The following is a 22115-nucleotide window of genomic DNA, read 5'->3' on the forward strand; positions in this document are numbered from 1 at the left end:
CGACTAGGCCTACTATTGCTGCAGGTTGTAGCAAATGTGCATGCCTGCACAGACGTAACAGTCACAACTACAGTTTCATTAGCTACACTTAAATTGCCTGAAGCTGATTGATTGATTGATTGATGATTGATGATTGATTAATTGATTGAATACTTTAGTAACAGTTTGCAAAAAAAAGCACAGAAAGTGCAGTACAATACAAAAGGATGCTTACTGTAGAAGGACTATTAAACCCAAGAAAGTACTATAGCTTGTTTCCATTGGGGTCCTGTGTATTCAATTCATCGAAACATTTAATGACAAACAATAATACATTGTTAGCCAGTCACAGGTAGTTGTCCACGTTGTAGTTTTTCTTTTCCTTTTCTGTTATTTTATTTTTTTTGTATGGTGTTTTTATTGTGATATGGATCTCCCTTGGGTCTGAAATAAAGATTGAATTTGAATTGAATTGTAGCTACTGTCTCCCTGACAACCAACTAGCCAATCATCTAGCGATCATCTCTTCAGTGAATGGGATCTGGAGTCTACCTTTAATGTCTTGCCGCTCTTTCTCCATTGGCAGAGAGACGCACGTTGCTTTTGACAGCAGCAGGAGTGTTCCTCCAGTCAGCCCACACACCCACACCCACGCTGCTGCAGCCCGCGACACGAAGCCCACGGTTCTACTCACACAAACACGCTGTTAACATTTTTTTTGCCACGCGAAAGATGGAGAACAAGATCGACATCAACGGGCACGCCATGCCAAACTCCACGTCCACTGACCGCATCCTGTCGGAGAAGCCGGGAGAAGAATACGAGAAGAAAAAAAAAAGCTTCAACGCCAAGTTGATGGTGTTCCTGAAGCGGAACCTGATGGTGATCCTGACGGTGTCGGGGGTCCTGGTGGGCGTCGGGCTGGGCATGATGGTCCGCAACATGAACCTCACCAGGGCGCAGATGACTTACTTCGCCTTCCCCGGCGAGATGCTGCTGAGGATGCTGAAGATGATCATCCTGCCCCTGGTGGTGTGCAGCCTGGTCTCCGGCGCCGCCAGCCTGGACACCCGCTCCCTGGGGAAGCTGGGGGGCATCGCCGTCGCCTACTTCTTGGTGACCACCCTGATCGCCTCGGGCATTGGCGTGGCGCTGGCGTTGCTCATCAAGCCCGGGGTGGGCGCAGGTGGCCTGAACTCCAACAACTTGGGCTTGGAGACGCTCAACACGAACAAGGAGACGGCTGACTCGTTTTTAGACCTGGCGAGGTAAATGTCCCTTATATGATGATGATGATGAATAGCCTACTATGTTTCCATTAAAAGGCTTTAAAGACTCGAGCAACATGTGCGTACTAGGCTAGCCGCTATAGTGGTCCTCAACCTTTTCAGGCCGCGGCGCGACCCCCCAAAATAATCATATTTGAACTGGGGACGCCCACCCTGACAAGCACGGAATGTAGTTTGACTCGGACAGGTAAATTATGTGAAAATAGCAGATGTACAAGCTCACACTGCTTGTTGTGAGGCGTTGTGAACTTGTAGATCTGCTATTTTAACACATTTTGCCTCTTTCTATATTATTTGACAATTTGGCCAATGTTTGACCAGTTTTTATAGTATAGTTAGTTGATTACTTTTGATGCAGTATAGGTCTTTTCTTTCTTTAAAAGTCGTTACATTTTCACTTCACTCTCATCTGGGGACCCCATCAAGATCAACCCCCACAGGTTGAGAACCACTGTGCTTGCTAGACTATAGTAACAGTGCACAGCATGTCATGCATGAACACCAGGGGTGGCACGGAGAGGCAGGGACTGTAGGTTTTACGAGATAGGAATACTCGTTAGACCTGATGCGGTGTGTTTAATACTAGCAATTAAAAACTAATCTTACATGTGTAGAAGCTTCACTTGTTAAGTGATAGAGCATGTTTACATGGCACATCGTACGCATGCGTCTCGACTCTCTCCTCCTCGGGCTATAGAATATAGGTTAGTGGTTGTACGTAGCCTACACACATGGATGGTTCGGCGCATGCCTGGTCTGCCAGAGTGGCATGGACTGTATGACATGCATTTATAAAGGGGAGAGCTCTCTAATGCAGTGGTTCCCAAGCAGTGGGTCGGGACCCAAGTTTGGGTCGGTGGTCCATTTTTATTGGTTGCAAGTAGATGTCCCCTTATTTTTCAGTTTCTTATATTTTGTTTTTAATTGATATTATTTCCAAATATTTCCCCAAAAATCCCCTCCAAGAATGCACAATTTGTCTTTAAAAAAAAAAAATCATAAATAAAAATAAATAATCTAAGAAATGCCATGAATTAGAAAAAAATATATAGCAGATCTACAAGCTGTTGTGAGCTGTAGGTCAGCTATTTTCAGTAGTTCAGGGAGACATCAAATTACTCTTTTGCTAAAAGGTTTGTTTGGGAACCACAGCTCTTGTAATGGATGGGGCAGTGTATTCAGGATCAACGTCTACAAGTACAATTCAGTGGCGTTCCCAGAAATTACATTTAGGGCAGGCGAGATTTTTTTCTCTACCTACCCACCCCCCCCCCTCCGAAGGGGCGGGGGGGGGGGGGGTACTCGGGGGAAAAAATCTGGGGGAAACAAGTTAACAACGCAACACTGACTACAAAACTGAAAAACGTTAATAAAAACAATATGCAAGTATAATCAATCAATCAATTATTCAGCAGTGGTCTCTTCATGTTGTAGTTTAATGGTTCAAGCTGCTCTCATACTCAGAGCCCCTTTTATGCCTGGTGAGTACAGGTGATGGCCCAGAGACCCCCACTCCTGGCACCCCATGAAGATAAAGGCAAACATTTGCATCACTATAGTATAGGCGACGTCGCTCTGCTGTTTGTATACGGTAGTGATTAGCTGCCTGCCCGCGTGAATGGACGAGGTCCGACGGCCACTATTCTCTTTGGATTTTTTTCACTGCCTGTTTTTCAGTCTTTTACTTTATTTTCTAGGGGAGGCTAGATTTTAGTTGGGCAGGCGGCCGCCTGCCCTGCCTCTATGGTGGGTACGCCACTGGTACAATTATAGGCTATGCACATGGACACTCTCTTACCCCAACCCTCCCCCTCTGCCCCTCCCCCTTTCTCCCTGAATTACTGGCTGGCCAGCACATATGATATAACCATGATGTGTGCTACTGCAGTGCTGTGTACTATATAATGGCAGCTTTTACATGTTACTTTATGTAAATTAAACAGATCAGGAAGATGCAGGACTCAGTCGCCAGGAACCAAACTCCATACTTTATTGTAGATCTCACCACAGCAGAGAGAGACTAGTGTCTCCCTCCAGAGCTTCCCCCATCACCCCTCACATCAATGTCTTACCCACATTTATACAATACTGTCAGGAGAAGTACACGAGGTAACAACAGATAGTCACTCCTTACATGGGCTTTATTCTATAGTTGACTCACACTTAGTCGGCATGTTTGAAATAGGTTTGCAAGAGTCGGCTGTCTGTAAGGAGTTTATCAAGGAGAGGAGTTTGACAAGAAAGAACAGGTGATGATTGGTGCATCTACCAATACATTCAATTTATCAATACCACAATGACTGTTATATGAATCTTTCCACCACAACTATAAAAGCAAAATGGTTAAAACAAAATGTATTTTGTTAAAAAGTTAAAGCTCTGACTGTAATCATTGCTAGAGGGTTTGTTCAGTAACAGGGGTCTCCCCGTCTCTCCAGCTCTATAATAAAAAGATATAAATGTCATCCAATTAGGAGATAGAACCCCACAAAGATTTATCAGCTTGAGTTACAGTTGCAATCTTGTCTCTTCATTTATTTGTTGTCTCCTCTTTTATCCTGAATGAGTTCTCTCTCTCATATGATTGGATGAAATTGCTATCCCAAATTGAAAATTATTTTACAAAACAAAACAAAACAATCATGTGGGGAGCACCTTGAACTTGAGAATGTCAATAAGAACTTAAGATATGTATTCATTACAAAATACTTTATAACATTTAATTAAAGGTCCCACACTGGATTTGGAGTTTGTGTACAGTATATTATTAAATACCTGAAATAACTGAATAATTAAGTAAAGTTTGGCTAAACCTAGCTCTGCATGGTTAAGAAGTCATGGAGGTTTGAATTAAATTCATACATCAATCAATATCTTCTTCAGGGACTATTATCGGCTTCAAATCAATTCATGCTTAAAATGCATCAAAATGCTATGGCATTGTAACTTTGACAATCAAAAGGAGGGGAGGAGGACCTACTGCATCTCCAACAAGTTGCAGGTCTGCAAGTCGATTTTCATATCGACCGTACTGAAATTAATGGAATCTAGTGGCTTCCTCAAAGTCCCAAACTATGATATGCTTTGGGAAATGGCCGGCATTAATGTCAAGTATACGGTCCATGACTCATAGTCAATGGGCCAAAAATGCCAGACCGCCAATGGTCCTGTAATGAATGACACAATGAGTCTAGTGGTATTTGATAAATATTGATAAATACTCAAGGTCCATGAGGACTAAAATTCCATGCAGCTCCAGTACCCACAGGCCTTGTGGGAAAACCACATTGGCTTGGCTCACAATTCTAGTTTCCCAGTAGATTAATCCTCCTGATCCCCTGTCATGTGATAGGAGTCTTAGACAGGAGTCAGTGCAAATGCACAAGGGAGTGCTTCTACAATGACTATCAGTATAATATAATCTATTACCATACCGTCAACTAGAGGGGGGGGGGGGCTTCAGCGATTGCTTGCGTTTCTACGCCTTGTTCCTGACCACATCACTGTTAATCATGGTAAAGCACACCCTTCTCATGTAACATTGCTTAATTCTGAACAGCCAAGGAATCACATGGGCCATGTCCGAGATCCTTCACTCATTCACTACTCCACTACTCTCTACTCCCTATGTAGAGTAATATATATATACACTTTTCAGACGCTACTCAGGTCACCGTTAATTATGTCATTGCTGACACACAATTAAAATGTGTCAGATAAATGTCTTAATCTTTCTTGCATGACAGTTGTAATTCCAGGAAGCAAGGAATCTCCCTTGCAAACGAGTCGGAGACAGATTTTTATTGCAACGGTGCATTGGTGCAACCATACAGTGGCTCTGACTCAGAGTCATTGTATGGTTGCACCGTTGCAATACAAATCTGCATCCCCTTGGGTTTCTGTGGTCTTGCCAATAGTGTGACAGCCTTCATTCTAAAAAAAACAAAAACACTGGCTTATTTAATGTATTACCAGTCCTTCAACAAGAGAGAAGGGGGCGGGCGGTCACCTAATTACTGAAATCAGCTGGTGCAGTGTTCAGTTGAAGGGAAATCCTGCATTGCTCTTGGCTCCTAATGGCATATTGGATACCTCTATGCCACACTGCACAGATGTTTATCCTGAGATCTAGTCAGTCTGTTTTAGTCAACTATGGACTGAGGAGTGGAGGGTCAATGCAGACACAGCTGCTCAAATCCCATTCTGTCAGAGAGTTGGAGTGGTGCCAAAAATCCAAGTGGAGGATCCTGGGAATAAATCCAAAGTGCACAGAGCAGTTTCATGGCCAGCTATTGCGGTAGCCAATTTATCATTCTAAAGGGGTTGGTCAGCACGCCGTGTAGGCTTTGGGAATCTTGGAGGTTTGCTCAGGGATTTGAATGGATTAGACATTACTAGAGGATTTCTCAGTGCTTATCAGCTGCCTTAGGCTCTGAGACAGTCAAAAGTTGCAATTGTTATTGAGTGTCACGTTTTTGTAACTTTTCTCTGTGACTTTTCTCTTCCCTTCTTATTTGCTCTTCAGGAATTTGTTCCCAGCCAACTTGGTGGCTGCTGCTTTCCGTTCTGTAAGTTACACCAGTTTACTCCACTCCATCCAACCTGATCTCATGCCAAGCTGTGAGTTTGTCCAAACCGGAAATTAGAGCCCAACCAATATTGGGTTTTGTGGTTTTATCTGTGATAGTCCAATATAATATTCAACATTTATCATTACATCAATATTTTGATTCATGCAGTCGATCTGAGCTCAAACCAGCAGTTTTGACATTAAAGGATGACTTCACCCATTTTCATCTTCATATAATTGGTCCTCACTAATGCTCATGATAAAATTATACAATTTGTTTTTACTTGTTCTGTGTCTCAGAGGAGGCTGTGGACACTTCAGAAACCCCCTACCAGTGACATCATAAGGTTTAAAACCTTTTTTTTTCAAACACGAGTTAAATTCTTTCTTTTTTTTTATTAGCTTGAGAACAATAGCTTCCATTATAGCATGCTAACTTTCCAGGAATAGAAATCCTGCTGTTTCTATTAGCTTGGATTCCCAATCGATGATGTTACTGGTAGGCAGGTTTCTGAACTGTCCACAGCCCTCTTCTGAGACACAGAGTGAGTAGTACCATATTATCATGAGCATTAGTGAGGACCAGTTATATGAAGATGGGTAAACGATTCTTAACCATGACCCTAATCTTAACCAAATAAACAGTACCTAACTTTAACCAAAAGAAAAGTACCTATCCATAACCTAATAATAAATGGGTTAATAATGTATTTATTTATTTATTTTATGATTAATACTGGTAGTTTGAGTTCACATGGTCTGAATTTAATTTGTTCTTCAAATATTGACTTATGTGTGGCTTTGAGAAATATTTTATCAAGAATCTATTTATCAGTCATTAGTATTTTTTTCTGTCTGGTCGTCTATGTTGTGATGTCATAAGATGCTTGACAAAAATGTTTGAAAAGACTTTCCAAAAAGTTCCCCAAAAAAAAAGCCATTTCACAAGGGGGGATGCAGCCAGAGGGTATGGCTATTTGTGGGTCCTCCTTGGCATGGAAAGGTTTGGGAGCCCCTGTAGTAGTTCATGAGGATTTGTGCTACCAAAACACAGCAGACTTAAGCTGTCAGCAAACTCTAAACAAAGTCAATTTGGCAGGCAGGTCTTGCTGAAACGAACAAAGTTCTCTGGGGAACAAAACAGTTTTATACTCGATGCAGCTCCATTCTGAACTCTGGCCATTAGACCCCACCCACTGTAGTAGGTGTTACGTCACCTGCACCACCACAACTTAATTCACAGTTGTCTTAAATTCTAGCTGCAAGTGCCTCGTAATATCTCTTAATGAAGAGCGTCTCCAAATAAAGACTGCTACCCTCCAGCCACCCACCCGCCTGTCCAAATGTCTCCCTCTGTTTCCCCCTCCCCAATTGTTAGCATGGGGGACCCGTTCCATTCCAGCCAGCCTAGCAACCAGCTCCCGCCTGGCTGCTTGGTGAAACCACGGACGCTGGTTCTAAGAATTACACAAGTGTCTGTTGAGGCTGAAATAGGCGGTAGGAGTGTATGTGTGTGTGTGTGTGTGTGTGTGTGTGTGTGTGTGTGTGTGTGTGTGTGTGTGTGTGTGTGTGTGTGTGTGTGTGTGTGTGTGTGTGTGTGTGTGTGTGTGTGTGTGTGTGTGTGTGTGTGTGTGTGTGGAGGGGGGGGGGGGGCAGGAAAGTTCAATATTTGGTGACATGGACGTACGTGGTTATGCCCATGAGTGAACTCAAGCTTGTACACACTGAAGTACGTACACAAACACACACACACACACACACACACACACACACACACACACACACACACACACACACACACACACACACACACACACACACACACACACACACACACACACACACACACACTCAGATATACACATGGAGGCATAGAAACACATGAATGCTCATATACTAAGTACCTCAGAGTGGACTCTTATATAGAATGGAGCAATCAAGTGCCAAAGTTCACAGAGGCCAAAGAGTTCACTGCCTCCCCCCAATTCTATATAGTGGTAGATTCCGCTGGCAGGAGTACAGCATTGGATGAGACCAAGACTGGAGAAAAGAGGGTATATTTATATAAGATGACATATGGCTGTTTCAGGGACATTAAAAAGGCCCTTCCTCTGGCATGTATATCATGGTTGTATTGCATGTTGTTCGTCATCTGACTATGATCTGTGTCTTCATAAGGAGTGAGATAGATAGAACAGAAATAGTGTGAGTGTAACTGGAAAAGTGGACAATAACGGTGATCCACACTGTTATCTCTGTATGCGAGTGTCTTGTCATTTCCATAGTTACATAACCGTGTGTTTCCTTGCATGCCCAAATACTGAACTTCCCTACAATTTCCCATTCAACAGATTGGCATAGAGGCACAGCAGGATGTCTTTGTCTGTCTGACTATATCTTGGGCACTCGAGTCACAGTAGAAAGACAGACACGCAGAGTACCAAGCATAATTCCTTTAATTTAAATGTTTAAATTTGCAATGTGTAGAAATATTGTTTTTATATATATATATATATATATATATATATATATATATATATATATATATATATTATACTGTATACAGTATATATCTGCCCTTTATTACAGCCATTTCTTTCTTTCTACTGAGTGAAGAGCATGCCTGGCAAATGTAAATGTGGTGTTGATTTGTGCTGAAATGGAGGATGTTTGCAGATTGAAACTACATAAAACTGATGTCCTGTTTGGTCCCTTCCTTTGTCTTACATGATACAGTACGCCACGGACTACAAGATGGTTGCCGTGGGAAACGATACCAATGGAACCACGCTTTACCAAAAGGTATGGAACAGAACCTGCCCACAACATACCGTAGCCTACAATGCGTACATCAAACATTTGATTGTGAAATCACTCACAAACGTGCACTTAGGCCCGCACGTACGTACGTACTCACGCATGCACACATCACAAAAGACCCTCTGTATATTAAGTCATGTTTACATGCAAGAGACAGATACAGTACATAACTAGAAAATGTGCTCCTCGGAGCACAGGTCTCCGCCAGTACTGTTCCTGATTAATCCTGTCTTACCTATTCATATTACATATTGTCACGTGTCACTTGACCAATGTTAGCTTGGCTGATGGAAGCTCACTTCAAAAAATATAAATGATTTTTTTGAAGTGACACACCTATTTATAGGTTTCTATTTCGTCATGCGTCTCGCTAGCCAATCAAAAGCATTGGTGACAACATATTGTCACGTGTCACGTGAAGCTTGACCAATGTTAGCTTGGCTGAGACGGACGGACACACGGAAGGACAAGAACGAAAACATACTCTCCACCTCTGGCGGAGACAATCATTACACACGACGGGGGGATCTAACTGTTATTAGACCCTGTCTCGCTTACAATGTAGCTTCCCTGTAGATCTCTGGTGATGTCATGATAATGACTTCATATTGATGACGTGTGGAACTCCATATTTGGGTAAGACTGATCAGTGGATCGGCAAGTGTTTGAACAAGTTTTGGTCCCTGGAAACTCCTTTTCTTTTGTTGTGCATAGTTATAGGTTATAAATGTGTACAGCAAATGAAATGTGTGAATTGTATGACTTTTTCACTCTTAATAGATATATATAATATAAAAAACAATACATAAATACATTATGCAATTGCGAAAAGGGACAGTTACTAACAGTGAAGCTCCTTGGACAGCTTGTGTTTGTCCTGTGGTCTGTTCCCTACCTTGTTGTCTGCTTGGTAGAGCATTAGAACAAGGTTATTAAGGACATGGTGTGAAAAGTGTGTAAATAGACAGAGGAGAGGCAGTGTGTGCAGTCACTCATGGGTACTAATACACTGAATAAGCACGTTGTGGGCGGTGGTAATGGATGAGGAACACCAGTGAGGGTTTGTAGGGAGATAGTTGATTTAAGTAATACTTCACCCAAAAAATGACTTGAATTCACGGAGATCCTTTTGTTTTTGTTGCATTCCTGAGCCAATAATTCAATAATTGAGAACTCAACTGCTGTAGGAGACCAAAATTAACAAAAATAAACTATATAAAAGAATAAACGCACACAATGTAATCACTGATGAGCCTGCTGATGATACAGGTTCAAAAACAATGTTTCAAATGTGGCTTTGCTCTGGTTAAGATTTGTCTCCTATTAACTTCAATTAGTCAAATAGTGGATTATTGGCTCAGAAATGCGAGGGGAAAAAAATAATTCACCATGAATTCAAGGCTTCATGGGCTGATTAATTGATAGAAAAAAAGTACATTTTTGGGTGAAGTATTCTTTAAAGTCCTCCTGCTAATTTTATCTTTCCTCCTGAGTTTCTCACCAAATTGCATACAGGGTTGTGGTTTGAAATCACACGTCACCTCTTAACGCCAGGTGGACTAGCAGGTTGATTCAATGATGGTGACTGGGCATGTCAGTGGGGGACAATAGAGTGTCACTTTCAGCCAAATGCCGTTTTAGGAGGGGTTTAAAATCTTCATCTTTGCACTGCCTGTGGAATCAATATACCTGTAGTGTAGCACTATAGGTTGGCGTTGCATAACCTTAAAGTAAATAGATGAAACACACTTAAAGTGCCGGATGAGGGTTTGTAAGGGCTGCTGTTTAAGTGAGAGTGAACTTGGTTGTATGAACAAATAGGATAGAGTAACATTTGCCAGAGTCCATATCAATAAGATTGCGTTAATATGCTGATGATTAAGTAATTGGCAAGGAATCCTTTGTCTAATCAAGAGGAAAACAATGACCCAGTTGTACAGTAAGATGAAAATATTTGTGTTGTATTTAAAGAGTCAGTGCCAAAATGTTGATACTGTTTCAGTTTTTTGTTTATGGAGTCGACATTACTCCTCTAGTCTAGACCACCCGATGTGGTTAAATGTGCAAGGATGTCTTGCCTTTGTATTTTCAGTTTCTTTTTGTAAACTGCAATTTTATCTGTCAAATGAACGAATAGAAACAGACAGGACTTCTGACGTTTCAAGAAGACCATGTACCTCCCCATCACATTAATATTAATATTGAATCACGTTGCTCAGAATAATATACATGTTGTACCTGATGTCATGTGAATGCACCTCAACAAGGAATTGTATAGTGAAGAGAACGTGGAACATCTTGATAATCTGTGTAATCTATGCATTTAAAACACTATTTGTTGCAGCAAATGTTACATCAAGTTACATCAGCATTGTTGTTTTATTAATAGGAATCTAGGATCTGACAGTGTGCCAGCCGTCGAGCGCTGTCTGTCTGTCTGTGTGAGGTGCTGCCCAGCCGGCTGCGTGTCCAGTGCAGGACTGGGCACCCGTTCCAAAATTACCACTGGACCTTTGTCCCGGTGCACTCAGACATGGCGGAGGATGGACTGGGCATGAGGATGTGATGTGTTTGTTCGAACAGTGTTCCCCAAACATTGAGTCTCGGACCTTTTTTTAAGACTTAAGTAAATGTCCTGCTTTATTCATTTATTCATTCTTAAATAAAAAAATGTTTCTTAAGATTTCCAGAACAAATAGAAATAAACCTTAAAATTGTCCAGATAATGAGTTTGTATTTCGGCTTTTTTCACTATCTGAACTAGGACTTGATGGGCGAATGAGCAGCACGGCTTGGGTGTGGCAAGTCGTGCGGTAAGTAGTGGGAGCTGATGGTAGGTGTTGCGCTCCACCTCAGCAATCCATCTCCTACGACTACTACGATACAGGTGTTACCAGTGAATTGGTTGTGTAAACCGACTCAGGGTGCTGCTATTGTGCCTGTTGGCTTACTGGATAGTCTCGCTACACTATGGAACCTTAATTGGGATGATAGGTAACCCCTGTGTTACTGTTAACCCTGCTATTTCATGTCAATATGACTGCCATGAAAAAGGTCTATGGGCAGCTGTCCATCACCCCCATTTTGTTTGATTGGGCTTGTTTGAATTGGCAGGTATGTTTGCGCATAAGAGAAATTTGTCTCGGTGAAGTTGGCACATTACACGGAATTGAGCAATGAGCAAGAATCCATTGCTACATTGGACCATTAGTATCCCTATAAAATCTAATACTGTCATTCGTGACCATCCATTGACCTAGAACGAGGCAGCAGCTTGTGCCATTCATTTTTGGCACTGACTCTTATGTACACGACTAACAGTACAGGCTGTCATGGGATGTTAGCTGGGGATGGGGAGGGATGAAGCTAGCGTACACTGGGACAGCTCAGGACAATAAGGGACTCAGTCGGGGCTTGTTCCTGTCCTCTCTGGTCTCACATCATGTCATCCACTAAACCCCTTGTCTGGATCCTCTAACCCAGTGGATCTCAAAGTGGGGTTCGGGGAGCCCCAGGGGTCGTTTTGGGGGTTCCAGGGGGTCCCTAAAAAAAAAAAAAAAACGTACTGCACCTTAATATAATTTTCATTGTTATTATGTTGTCCTCCAGGTGCCGGTCGGTACAGAGCCAGATGGTATGAACATACTGGGTCTCGTATTGTTCGCCATGGTGTTTGGCGTGGCCCTGAGGAAGCTGGGAGATGAGGGGGAGGAGCTTATCCGCTTCTTCAACGCCTTCAACGAAGCCACCATGGTCCTGGTGTCGTGGATCATGTGGTGAGTGGCTCACATGCATGCCCATGGCCATGCACATGCACAGGTTCACACACACATGCACTCTCTCTCTGTTGTCTCTCTCTCTCTCTCTCTCTCTCTCTCTCTCTCTCTCTCTCTCTCTCTCTCTCTCTCTCTCTCTCTCACACACACACACACACACACAACAAATTATTACAAAATATTGATCATATCTTCTTTATATCCGTTTTTGGATTTCACCCTTCCCCGATCTCTTTCTCTCTCTCCAAATACTTGAGAAAGCTCCTAACCGTCGTGCCTCCTCTGTCAGGTACGTTCCCATTGGCATCATGTTCCTGGTGGGCAGTAAGATCGTGGAGATGGAGGACGTGGTTCTCCTGGTCACCAGCCTGGGGAAGTACATCTTCACCTCCATCCTGGGTCACATCATCCACGGAGGCATCGTCCTGCCTCTCATATACTTCGGCTTCACCAGGCAGAATCCATTCAGCTTCCTGTCGGGACTCATCACGCCCTTCACCACCGCCTTCGCCACCTGCTCCAGGTACAGACACGTCATCCTTCTCTTCCTCAATTCAGACTCATTTTACTTGTTAATGAATACGTTTGTAAGCAAGTTGGATGTTAGTATCTAAGACAGCAAGGGCTTTTTGTGTTATCCATTTCCCAAACTTGCTAATAAAGAGTAAAGATTAATTTATTTGTTTAAAGAAACAAAGAAACAAAGAAACAAACAGTCAGTTAGTCAGTCAGTCAATCAATCAATCAATCAATCAATCAATCAATCAATCAATCAATCAATCAATCAATCAAAGCAGATGAAGTAGCTAGGTTGGTAGGTAGGGTGGGAAAGATAGTAGAGCGAGCGTGCACGGCCAGTGAGAAGGAGCCGAAGAAAATCAGTGTCTGTGCGCTTATGCTTGTGCGCCTGGTGGGTTTCAAGTGTAAGCAAATGAATAGGTAGATAGCTAAGTATATAGGTAGTACATAGGTAGGTAGGTGGTAGGTAGGTAGGTAAGTTGGTTGGTACACAGCAAAATCCAGTTTGGAGTTACCTGTGTGTAAATAGGTAAAAGTAGGTAAGAGTAGGTGAGAGTATAGAACGTTTTTCTGCTATACTGACACTTGTAAATCGCTCTGGATAAAAGTGTCTGCTAAATGCCTAAATTGTTATTGTAAATTGGGGGTAAATAGGTTGTTGGGTAAATAAGAAATACTTAGGCAGGGTGAGAGGTAAGTAAGTATGGAGGATAGTAACTTAGTAAACAAACCCCCCAAACTGTATTGCTATACTGGGACGAACTTCTAGAGGCACAGTAATACTCAACAAGGTCATTCTAACCGTGTTGCTTATAATGTTGTGCCATGAACTGAAACTATTTCTGTTGGGGCTCTCTCTCAACGCTTACCAGGATATTTAGCAGCCTGAAGATGGCTTCATCTTGTTGCTTTCCGTGCATGCTTTCTAATAGAACACGTGGTTAATCAGGCTCGGGAAACACTGTGGAAAGAATCAACAAGATAATTCACAGAAGTGTTCAAACAACACAAGCACGCACGCACACACACACACACGCACACGCACACGCACACGCACACGCACACGCACACGCACACACACACACACACACACACACACACACACACACACACACACACACACACACACACACACACACACACACACACACGCATGCACACACCCCTACACACACATACACACACATACACACCAATGTAAACAGTCAGTCAAGACCACCCTGACCTGGATAACTAATCCTAACGGTACTATTTCAGTCCTGTTTCGCATGTGCACTGCTCCGTCGCTTCACCCTCAAGTCTTTCTGGAACTTGACTGCAGCTTGGGGCTTCAGGCACAGTTCTGCCAAACGTGATCCAGCCGTGGAAATTGGGGCATTCTTGTCATTTTTGTTCCTCTATATTGGCCAACAACACCAGAGCCCAGTACATTTGAACAGTGGTCAGAATGGGGAAACTGACCTTAACCTCAAGGTCAGAATGGGGAAACTGACCTCGACTACAAACTGTCTTTGTATATGTACAGTTATACTGAATTTGGTACAATTTAGTTGCATTTATCATTTAAGTTGCTGTGAATTTTAAACACTAACTTTTTATTAAGTCTAAAAGCCCTGCTAGTGGCCCCTAGACTAGAGGCTATGCTGCACCTTAAACCCAACCAGACATGTGGTTTGAACCGAATGATTTTTGCCGTCCTTAGAGCCCCGCTTTCATTAGAGGGGCTAAAAATGGTCTGACAGTGGTGCTAGAGAAAAGGCCATAGGGTCATTCAAATGGTTAGTGTCTGTCCTTAATGGAGCATGAATATACTCAGCAATCCATTGGCAATCCATCCAGTTGCTTTTGAGATATATTGTTTGGACAAACCGATCATCGACCGATCACCATCCTTAGTGAGATTCTTATTAAAAGGCAAGACCAAATTTCTTCTTTCTTCACTGTGGTAGGTCTTTCATTAAATGAAAGATGCATCAAATGTGTTAATTCTGTGAAAATTGACCTGTAAATGGACCCATGAGGCATTTTGCTGTGTAGACTGACTACACCATAGCATCACATGATGTCACTGGCTGAAAAAAAACTGGATACCCACACATTATTCAGCGATGAAACTTGCAGACTGTTGTTAATCAAATTAGTATTTGCATGGGCAATCACTTTGAACTTTAAACCGCTACATTTTGGAGATGTACTGTGGACTACATCAGTTTACACAGGTCAAAGTGGGCTGTGGGGCGCACAGCTGAAAAACACTGTTTAGAACAAATATGTAAAAAAGAAAAAAAAAGAAAAGAGAAAACAAATCAATTTGAGTTTGAGGACAAATGCGGTGAGGAGATAATAAACAGGCACACCAGCACGTACAGGCTGACTAAACGACTGTAGAACGCAGTTGAGCAGGCTGGGTATGACGTAGAAGAGAGAAGTCAATGAACTGTTGACAGAATGTAGACAAATAAATATATCACCTTTTTAGGCCAGAACTTCCAGAACTGTCTATGTATGACTTTGAAGTTAGCAGTCAATGAACTTCCGACAGAATATCAGCGGTGGAAAGTAACTAACATGTACTCAAGTACTGTACTTAAATACTTTTACTTTACTTTCCATTTTTCTATACTTATACTCCACTACATCTCAGAGGCAATAAGGGAAATATTGTACTTTTTACTCCACTGCAGTTGTTTGACAGGTTTAGTTACAAGTTACTTTACAGATTTATATTATTATTAGATATAGATATTAGATATTATTAGATATAGATATATTATTATTCGAAAATAGGCTATCTACAAGCTCACAACTGAGCTTCAACTTTCTTCTGTCTGTGCAGAAGTGCAAAAGTCAACTCATGTTTAACATATGGCCTGGAGGAAAGAAACAGTCCCTTTCGGCACAAACTCAGCGATATCACCTTCCTGAATGTAGAAGTGAGAACAGGTTATATGCTGGGTGTGACATGTCCGTGATAATTGTGTGTCCAAGTTGGAACATTGCTGTATTAATAGTGCCACGGCGTCGGTTTGTAATAGTTAGGATGTGTAAATGCAAGGGATACATTTCAAGTACTGTATGTGCAAATATACAGTGGCAAATACCGCAACAAGTACAAAGGGGACTAAATTATTATACTGGGCTGAAAGCAGTAAGACTCTATGTTACCTTTCTTAGGAAATTATTTATATATATGATTTATACTTAGTTGCGCGCTGGTGTCTCGCACTGAAAATAGAACATCTGCAAGCTCTTACGAAGTTGTGCTGAAACGTGTTGTGAGCTTGTAGATCTGCTATTTGTGGTGTGCGACACAGTGCGCAGCCAAGTATAAATAAGGCACAAGAAACATGTAGGAACAGAAATTCTCTTCAATCTTCCTTTGACTCTCATCTTGGTTTCTCCTTCGGTCTCTCCTTCCCCCGTCCCTCCTTTTTGCCCTGTCTCATTTATCTCTTTTTCTCCCCACTGTCTTTCTCCCGCTCTTCACCCCTCTCTCCTCTTGTCACTATCTTTCACTCCCTTCCTTTCTCCAACCCCTCCACCAGCTCAGCGACCCTCCCCACCATGATGAAGTGCGTTGAGGAGAACAACGGCGTGGACAAGCGGATCAGCCGCTTCATCCTGCCCATCGGCGCCACCGTCAACATGGATGGGGCAGCCATCTTCCAGTGCATCGCCGCCGTCTTTATCGCCCAGCTCAACAATTTTCCGCTCAACGCCGGGCACATCTTCACCATCCTGTGAGTGACGGGGGTGGAAGGAGAATTGTTACAGTTTTTTTTGTGTGTTTTTGTTTTTTAACCGTTAGGACCGGGAGAGCCTATACGTTGTTATACCTTTAAAAACGGGAAAGCATGGCCCGGCCCGCTGGCGTAGCGGTCCGGGCACCTAGGCTCAATGTAGCCTGACAGTGCGTTGCGGGTTTGAGTCCCGATCCCGAGAGCCTTTGCTGCATGTCACTCCCAAGCTCTCTCTCCTCATTTCCGGTCAACCTACTATACTATCAATAAAAGCATAAAAAGACCAAAACAAACTTTTTAAAAAAAGAAGAAAAATGCTATGTATATAGCAACAGACATTTTCTGGGAGATTTTCTGAAAACTTAGGTTAGGATTTATAAGGCGTGTTTCAAATCGGCCTCAGGTCTAAATGGGTTATTATATTTTTTGGGGCTTTTCTGCCTTTATTTCAAAAGTACAGTTGCGAGAGACAGGAAACAGGCAGAGATTCGGGGAATGACATGCAGCAAATCCACCACTACCGCTACTACTACTACTACTACTACTACTACTACTACTACTACTACTACTACTACTACTACTACTACTACTACTACTACTATTACTGCTACTTCTATACTATTATTGTTGCTACTCCTACTGGTAGTATTACCACTGCCGAATAAAGACATCTCATGCACAGAATAAACATGTCAGTGCATGTCTTTGAGGCAGTAGAATTTGGAGAGTCAACATTGGAGAACTCAGCGGGTCAACTTCAGTGTCTCCATTTACACCACACCATGATCTATGTCTTCTGCTGGAGGCCTCTCTCTCTCTCACTCTCTCTCTCTCTCTCTCTCTCTCTCTTTCACACACACACACACACACACACACACACACACACACACACACACACACACACACACACACACACACACACACACACACACACACACACACACACACACACACACACACACACACACACACACACACACACACACACACACACACACACACACACACACACACACACACGTACCAGGAAGGCTATGGTATCTTAAAAAGACACAGGGCCCTGTAGGAGTCAGCAGACTGTATGTCTGGAACATGTACTGTATATTAAGGTTTGGGGTGTGGACCACTTGTTTAAAGCACACCAGGGGCTTTTAAATGCATACTCAAAATGAGACCATTAATCTTGGTAGTTTCACCTTGACGTGTTGCTAACACGTGTTTTATGTATCCTTTGTACGAGTACGTGTATGTGTTTATATTGTAATACCTGGTCACATTTATAGTTTATCAATGACAGCAAGAGGACACTTGACTTTCAAGTCTTTCACCCTAGGTCACAACAACTGAGAGATTTATGTGTCTCTCACTCTGTAAGTAGTCTCTCTCTCTTTTCAGGTCATAGGTTAAGACAACCATAGGATAAACTAAACAGACTTCAACTCCTTCCATTGCTTGTACCTTATATGTTTGTGTATACTGTGCTCTTGTTGTTATTGCTATGCCTCATCGCAAATTAATGGACCCGTTTGAGACTTGAACTTAAGACCACCTCTGCTAACAACAACAACAACAACAACAACTAGGCCTGTCACAATTATTACATAATTGCAGATAATCGCAATTATTTTTGCATAATCGTTTTAATCGTTTCCATGTTGAAACATTTTCATATTTTCAATCATTTTCAATAATAGTGGAAATAGCAGATCTACAAGCTCACAACGCGTTGCATTGTAGATCTGCTATTTCCACTATTAATGTTTTCTTAAAATATGTAAGTAATTTCTTTGTATATTTAGGTTATTTATCATATCTGCCCCGTGCAACTTCAAACCCTAAAAGCCAAACAGAGATGGATTTTTTATTCATAATGTTCTGGCGCTCAACGACAAAAACACAATTAAATCGTTAATCGCAATTATTTGTGTGACAATTAATCATCAAGTGAAATTTCATAATCGTGACAGCCCTAACATCAACAACAGTAAGTAATGATAATATAATTCATCTTCATTCTGTGCATGTTTTTCCAGAGTGACTGCCACAGCGTCCAGTGTTGGAGCTGCTGGTATCCCTGCAGGAGGAATAATCACCATAGCCATCATCCTGGAGGCCATTGGCCTTCCTACCCATGACCTGTCACTCATGCTGGCTGTGGACTGGATAGTGTGAGTAGAAACCGACACACACACACACACACACACACACACACACACACACACACACACACACACACACACACACACACACACACACACACACACACACACACACACACACACACGCGCGTGCGGAGCATACATGTGTACACACATACAGTACATATACAGAGGTACAGACACACATACAAACATTAGAGCACAGTGCACGCATACTGAATACGTATGTGCAAGTGGGTGGGGTGTGTGTGTGTGTGTGTGTGTGTGTGTGTGTGTGTGTGTGTGTGTGTGTGTGTGTGTGTGTGTGCGTGCGTGCGTGTGTCCAATTTTGACAACCCGCACCCGCACCCGCCCCACCCGTCAATAATCAGATCCGTAGACCGACCCATCACCCATGATTATATCAAAATACAAACCAGACCCGCCCGCCCGTCAAATAATGGACCCGTTGTCCGCCCGTTACCCGTGATTACATGCAGTAAATAGCCTACAGACAGTCACTCAATTTAACAGTGTGTTGAAATGCTTTTAACACAAGATAGCAGCCTTCAACAATAGCGGTACATTCAGTGGTCAGGTTCATTCTGCACGTCAAATGTAGAACGGAGGAGCAAGCTTTCCATATATAGCCACGCGCATAAACATGGTTTTAATTTGAAGGTGTTTTTGTGAGTTAAGACAACTGACCGGCGTGCTCTATGCCGGCGTGCTGTGTTAAGTTATGTGGTGGATAAAATTCATATACCAGTCATTGTGGTATTGATAAATTGAATGGATTGGTAGATGCACCAATCATCACCTGTTCTTCCTTGTTAAACTCCTCTCCCTGACAAAGTATTTTAGAAACAGTCGACTCATGCTAACCTATTTCAAACGTGCTGACGATGTGCGAGTCAGTTATAGAATAAAGCCCATGTAAGGAATGACCATCTGTTGTTATACCTCTGTGTACCATTCTGCCAGATATAAATGTGTGTAAGACATTGGTGTTAGGGAGTGATGGGGAAGCTCTGGAGGGAGACACTAGTCTCTCTCTGCTGTGATGAGATCTACAATAAAGTATGGAGTTTGGTTCCTGACGACTGAGTCCTGCATCTTCCTGATCTGTTTATTTTACATAAAGTAACATGTAAAAGCTGCCATTATAGTTACACAAGTGACGTTGTTCGGGCGGAAACAGTGCACTGATTTTCACAATAAAATGTTGCCCACCCACGTTTAGTATAGTACCGCCCGTCCCCCTACCCGTGAACTTATAAAATTATATATTTTCACCCGGGTATCCACGGGTACCCGTCGGGTATCCACGGGTACCCGGCCCGTTGCAGGACTCTGGTGTGTGTGTGTGTGCGCGTGCGAGTGTGTGTTTATGTTGGTTGGTTTGTTTGAGCAGTCATTTGAGGATATACTAAGTGTGTGAAAGTGTGTAAGGTGCCGAGTTATTCTGCACGGAATCTCCTCAGTATACTAAACTAAATACTCAAATGTAAAACATCCAGATCCATGCTTTGTTTTGACATCCTTCTCTTTTTCCCACTCACAGGGATCGAACCACCACTGTGGTAAACGTGGAAGGCGACGCTCTGGGCGCGGGGATCCTCCACTACATCAACCAGAAGGAGATGAAGAAACGACAGCAGGAGGTCTCCATGGACGAGGAGGAGCTGGCGGAGGTCAGGGTAGAGTCGGTGGCCAACACCCAGGCCGAGCAGGAGACCTCGCCTCTCGTCACGCACCACGCCAAGGCCTTGGAGGCCACGCCAGAGGCCATCGAATCTGTCCTGTGAACTCTGTTATAATGTGTGTCGTTATTTTTGTTTCCTCGTGCCGCCTAAACTTTCTACCTTTCTATGGTTCTGATACCGCCGCTGACGGGAAACCACGTTGACTTGCTTGGTCATTCTGAGGTAAAAAACACAAAGGTGCCATAACTGCAGTATGCAGTATGTATGGTGCAATGATTACTACTTTAGTTAGTAAGATCATGTTATTGTTTTATTTTTATTATCAGTCTATACACCGACAGCCATTATTCAAATTTCCACTATCTTACATTGTAGTATATGATAGTCCGGAGAAATGTTTACAAGCTGCAGCCAGAGTTCAGTCTGCCCTCTGTTGCCGAATGATGTGAAACATTAACCCTTTAAAAGACTAGGCTAGGACCTTATCTGACCTTTATGTGTAAGACAAGCCACATATGACCCATTGAACTAGTGACACACTGGCCCGGAGTGAAAACCTATGGAATTTGGACTGTACGAAGGGAATGAGCAGCATGTCTTAGTATTAGGCCAAAACACAACATCCAAAATCTCTTATTGAGATTTCCTGTTGATCAGGATCCATTTGGTTCCATCTCCACCTTGCAGTTAAATTAACACTAAGTATTTATTTCTGGGCTAGTATACACAGTAAATAAGCTATAACAAGATAATTAATTCCTTTGTATTCTGTTACAGGATGCAGCTTTGCAAGTAAACACACTCATAAACAATTCTCAGAACAGTGGGAGTTTATTAATGTATTTAGGACATTTAGCTGACGCTCTTACCCAGTGTTAACAATTCACCAAGGTTGAAATGACATGATGTAAAAACGCTCTCTGTGTGGACATAAGGTCTGTCAAGTACTGGGGTCAATTTGCCCAAGTATCATTGGTTAAACTGGGACCATCATCCTATGACCAATACGATAAACCATTTGGTCCAAAATGCTGTAGAACTCTGCTCTGAGTTGGTTACAATTTTGTCTCTGAACTTGCACTTTGTGAAGTCAGAATCAGAAACACCTTATTACCAATTATAAAGTTCATTCAACAAGGCAACTCACCAGTTTTGTTGCACATCTACATCTGAATACATTTACACTTTTATGTATTTACAGTTTACACTGACTGTTATCCAGAGACTTTGAATAAGTGAGCAGGTAATAGGCTCAGTGTGTTCTTCAAGGACGCATGGGTCCGGTGGGATCAAACCTTAAGTTTTCTGTTATGAAACTGTCTAACTTCTAGCCCACCTGGCCAGAGTATATAACCTGTTGACCCTGACTTAAGTTGTAGGAAGCTGGCAAAGTTCATGGATCCTTCTCCTTTTGGAGGATGCAGGACTTTTACCAATAGTGTTGGTCTTTACTGCCCCCTTGTGACGACAAGCTCTGTTTACTCTGTTTAAAAGCTGCAGAGATGCCATACAATGTTCCTGCAGTCTTGAGCAAGTTTTGTATTTTTTTGTGGATTCATGCACAGTAAAATCCTGAGT

General features: G+C 42.4%; 1 protein-coding gene across 1 annotated transcript; it reads left to right on the forward strand.

Annotated features, from left to right (window-relative positions):
• Positions 1-711: 711 nt before the first annotated feature.
• slc1a4 (solute carrier family 1 member 4) lies at positions 712-20639 on the forward strand (the record flags this gene model as incomplete). Its single annotated transcript, XM_084076332.1, has 8 exons — positions 712-1247; positions 5794-5836; positions 8575-8640; positions 12268-12434; positions 12724-12957; positions 16499-16693; positions 18727-18861; positions 20396-20639. The coding sequence occupies 8 exons, from the start codon at positions 712-714 to the stop codon at positions 20637-20639; spliced, it is 1620 nt and encodes a 539-aa protein (XP_083932458.1).
• Positions 20640-22115: the final 1476 nt, after the last annotated feature.

This window comes from Gymnoscopelus microlampas (genome assembly GCF_963454915.1).
Source record: "Gymnoscopelus microlampas genome assembly, chromosome: 13".
Taxonomy (NCBI): Eukaryota; Metazoa; Chordata; class Actinopteri; order Myctophiformes; family Myctophidae; genus Gymnoscopelus; species Gymnoscopelus microlampas.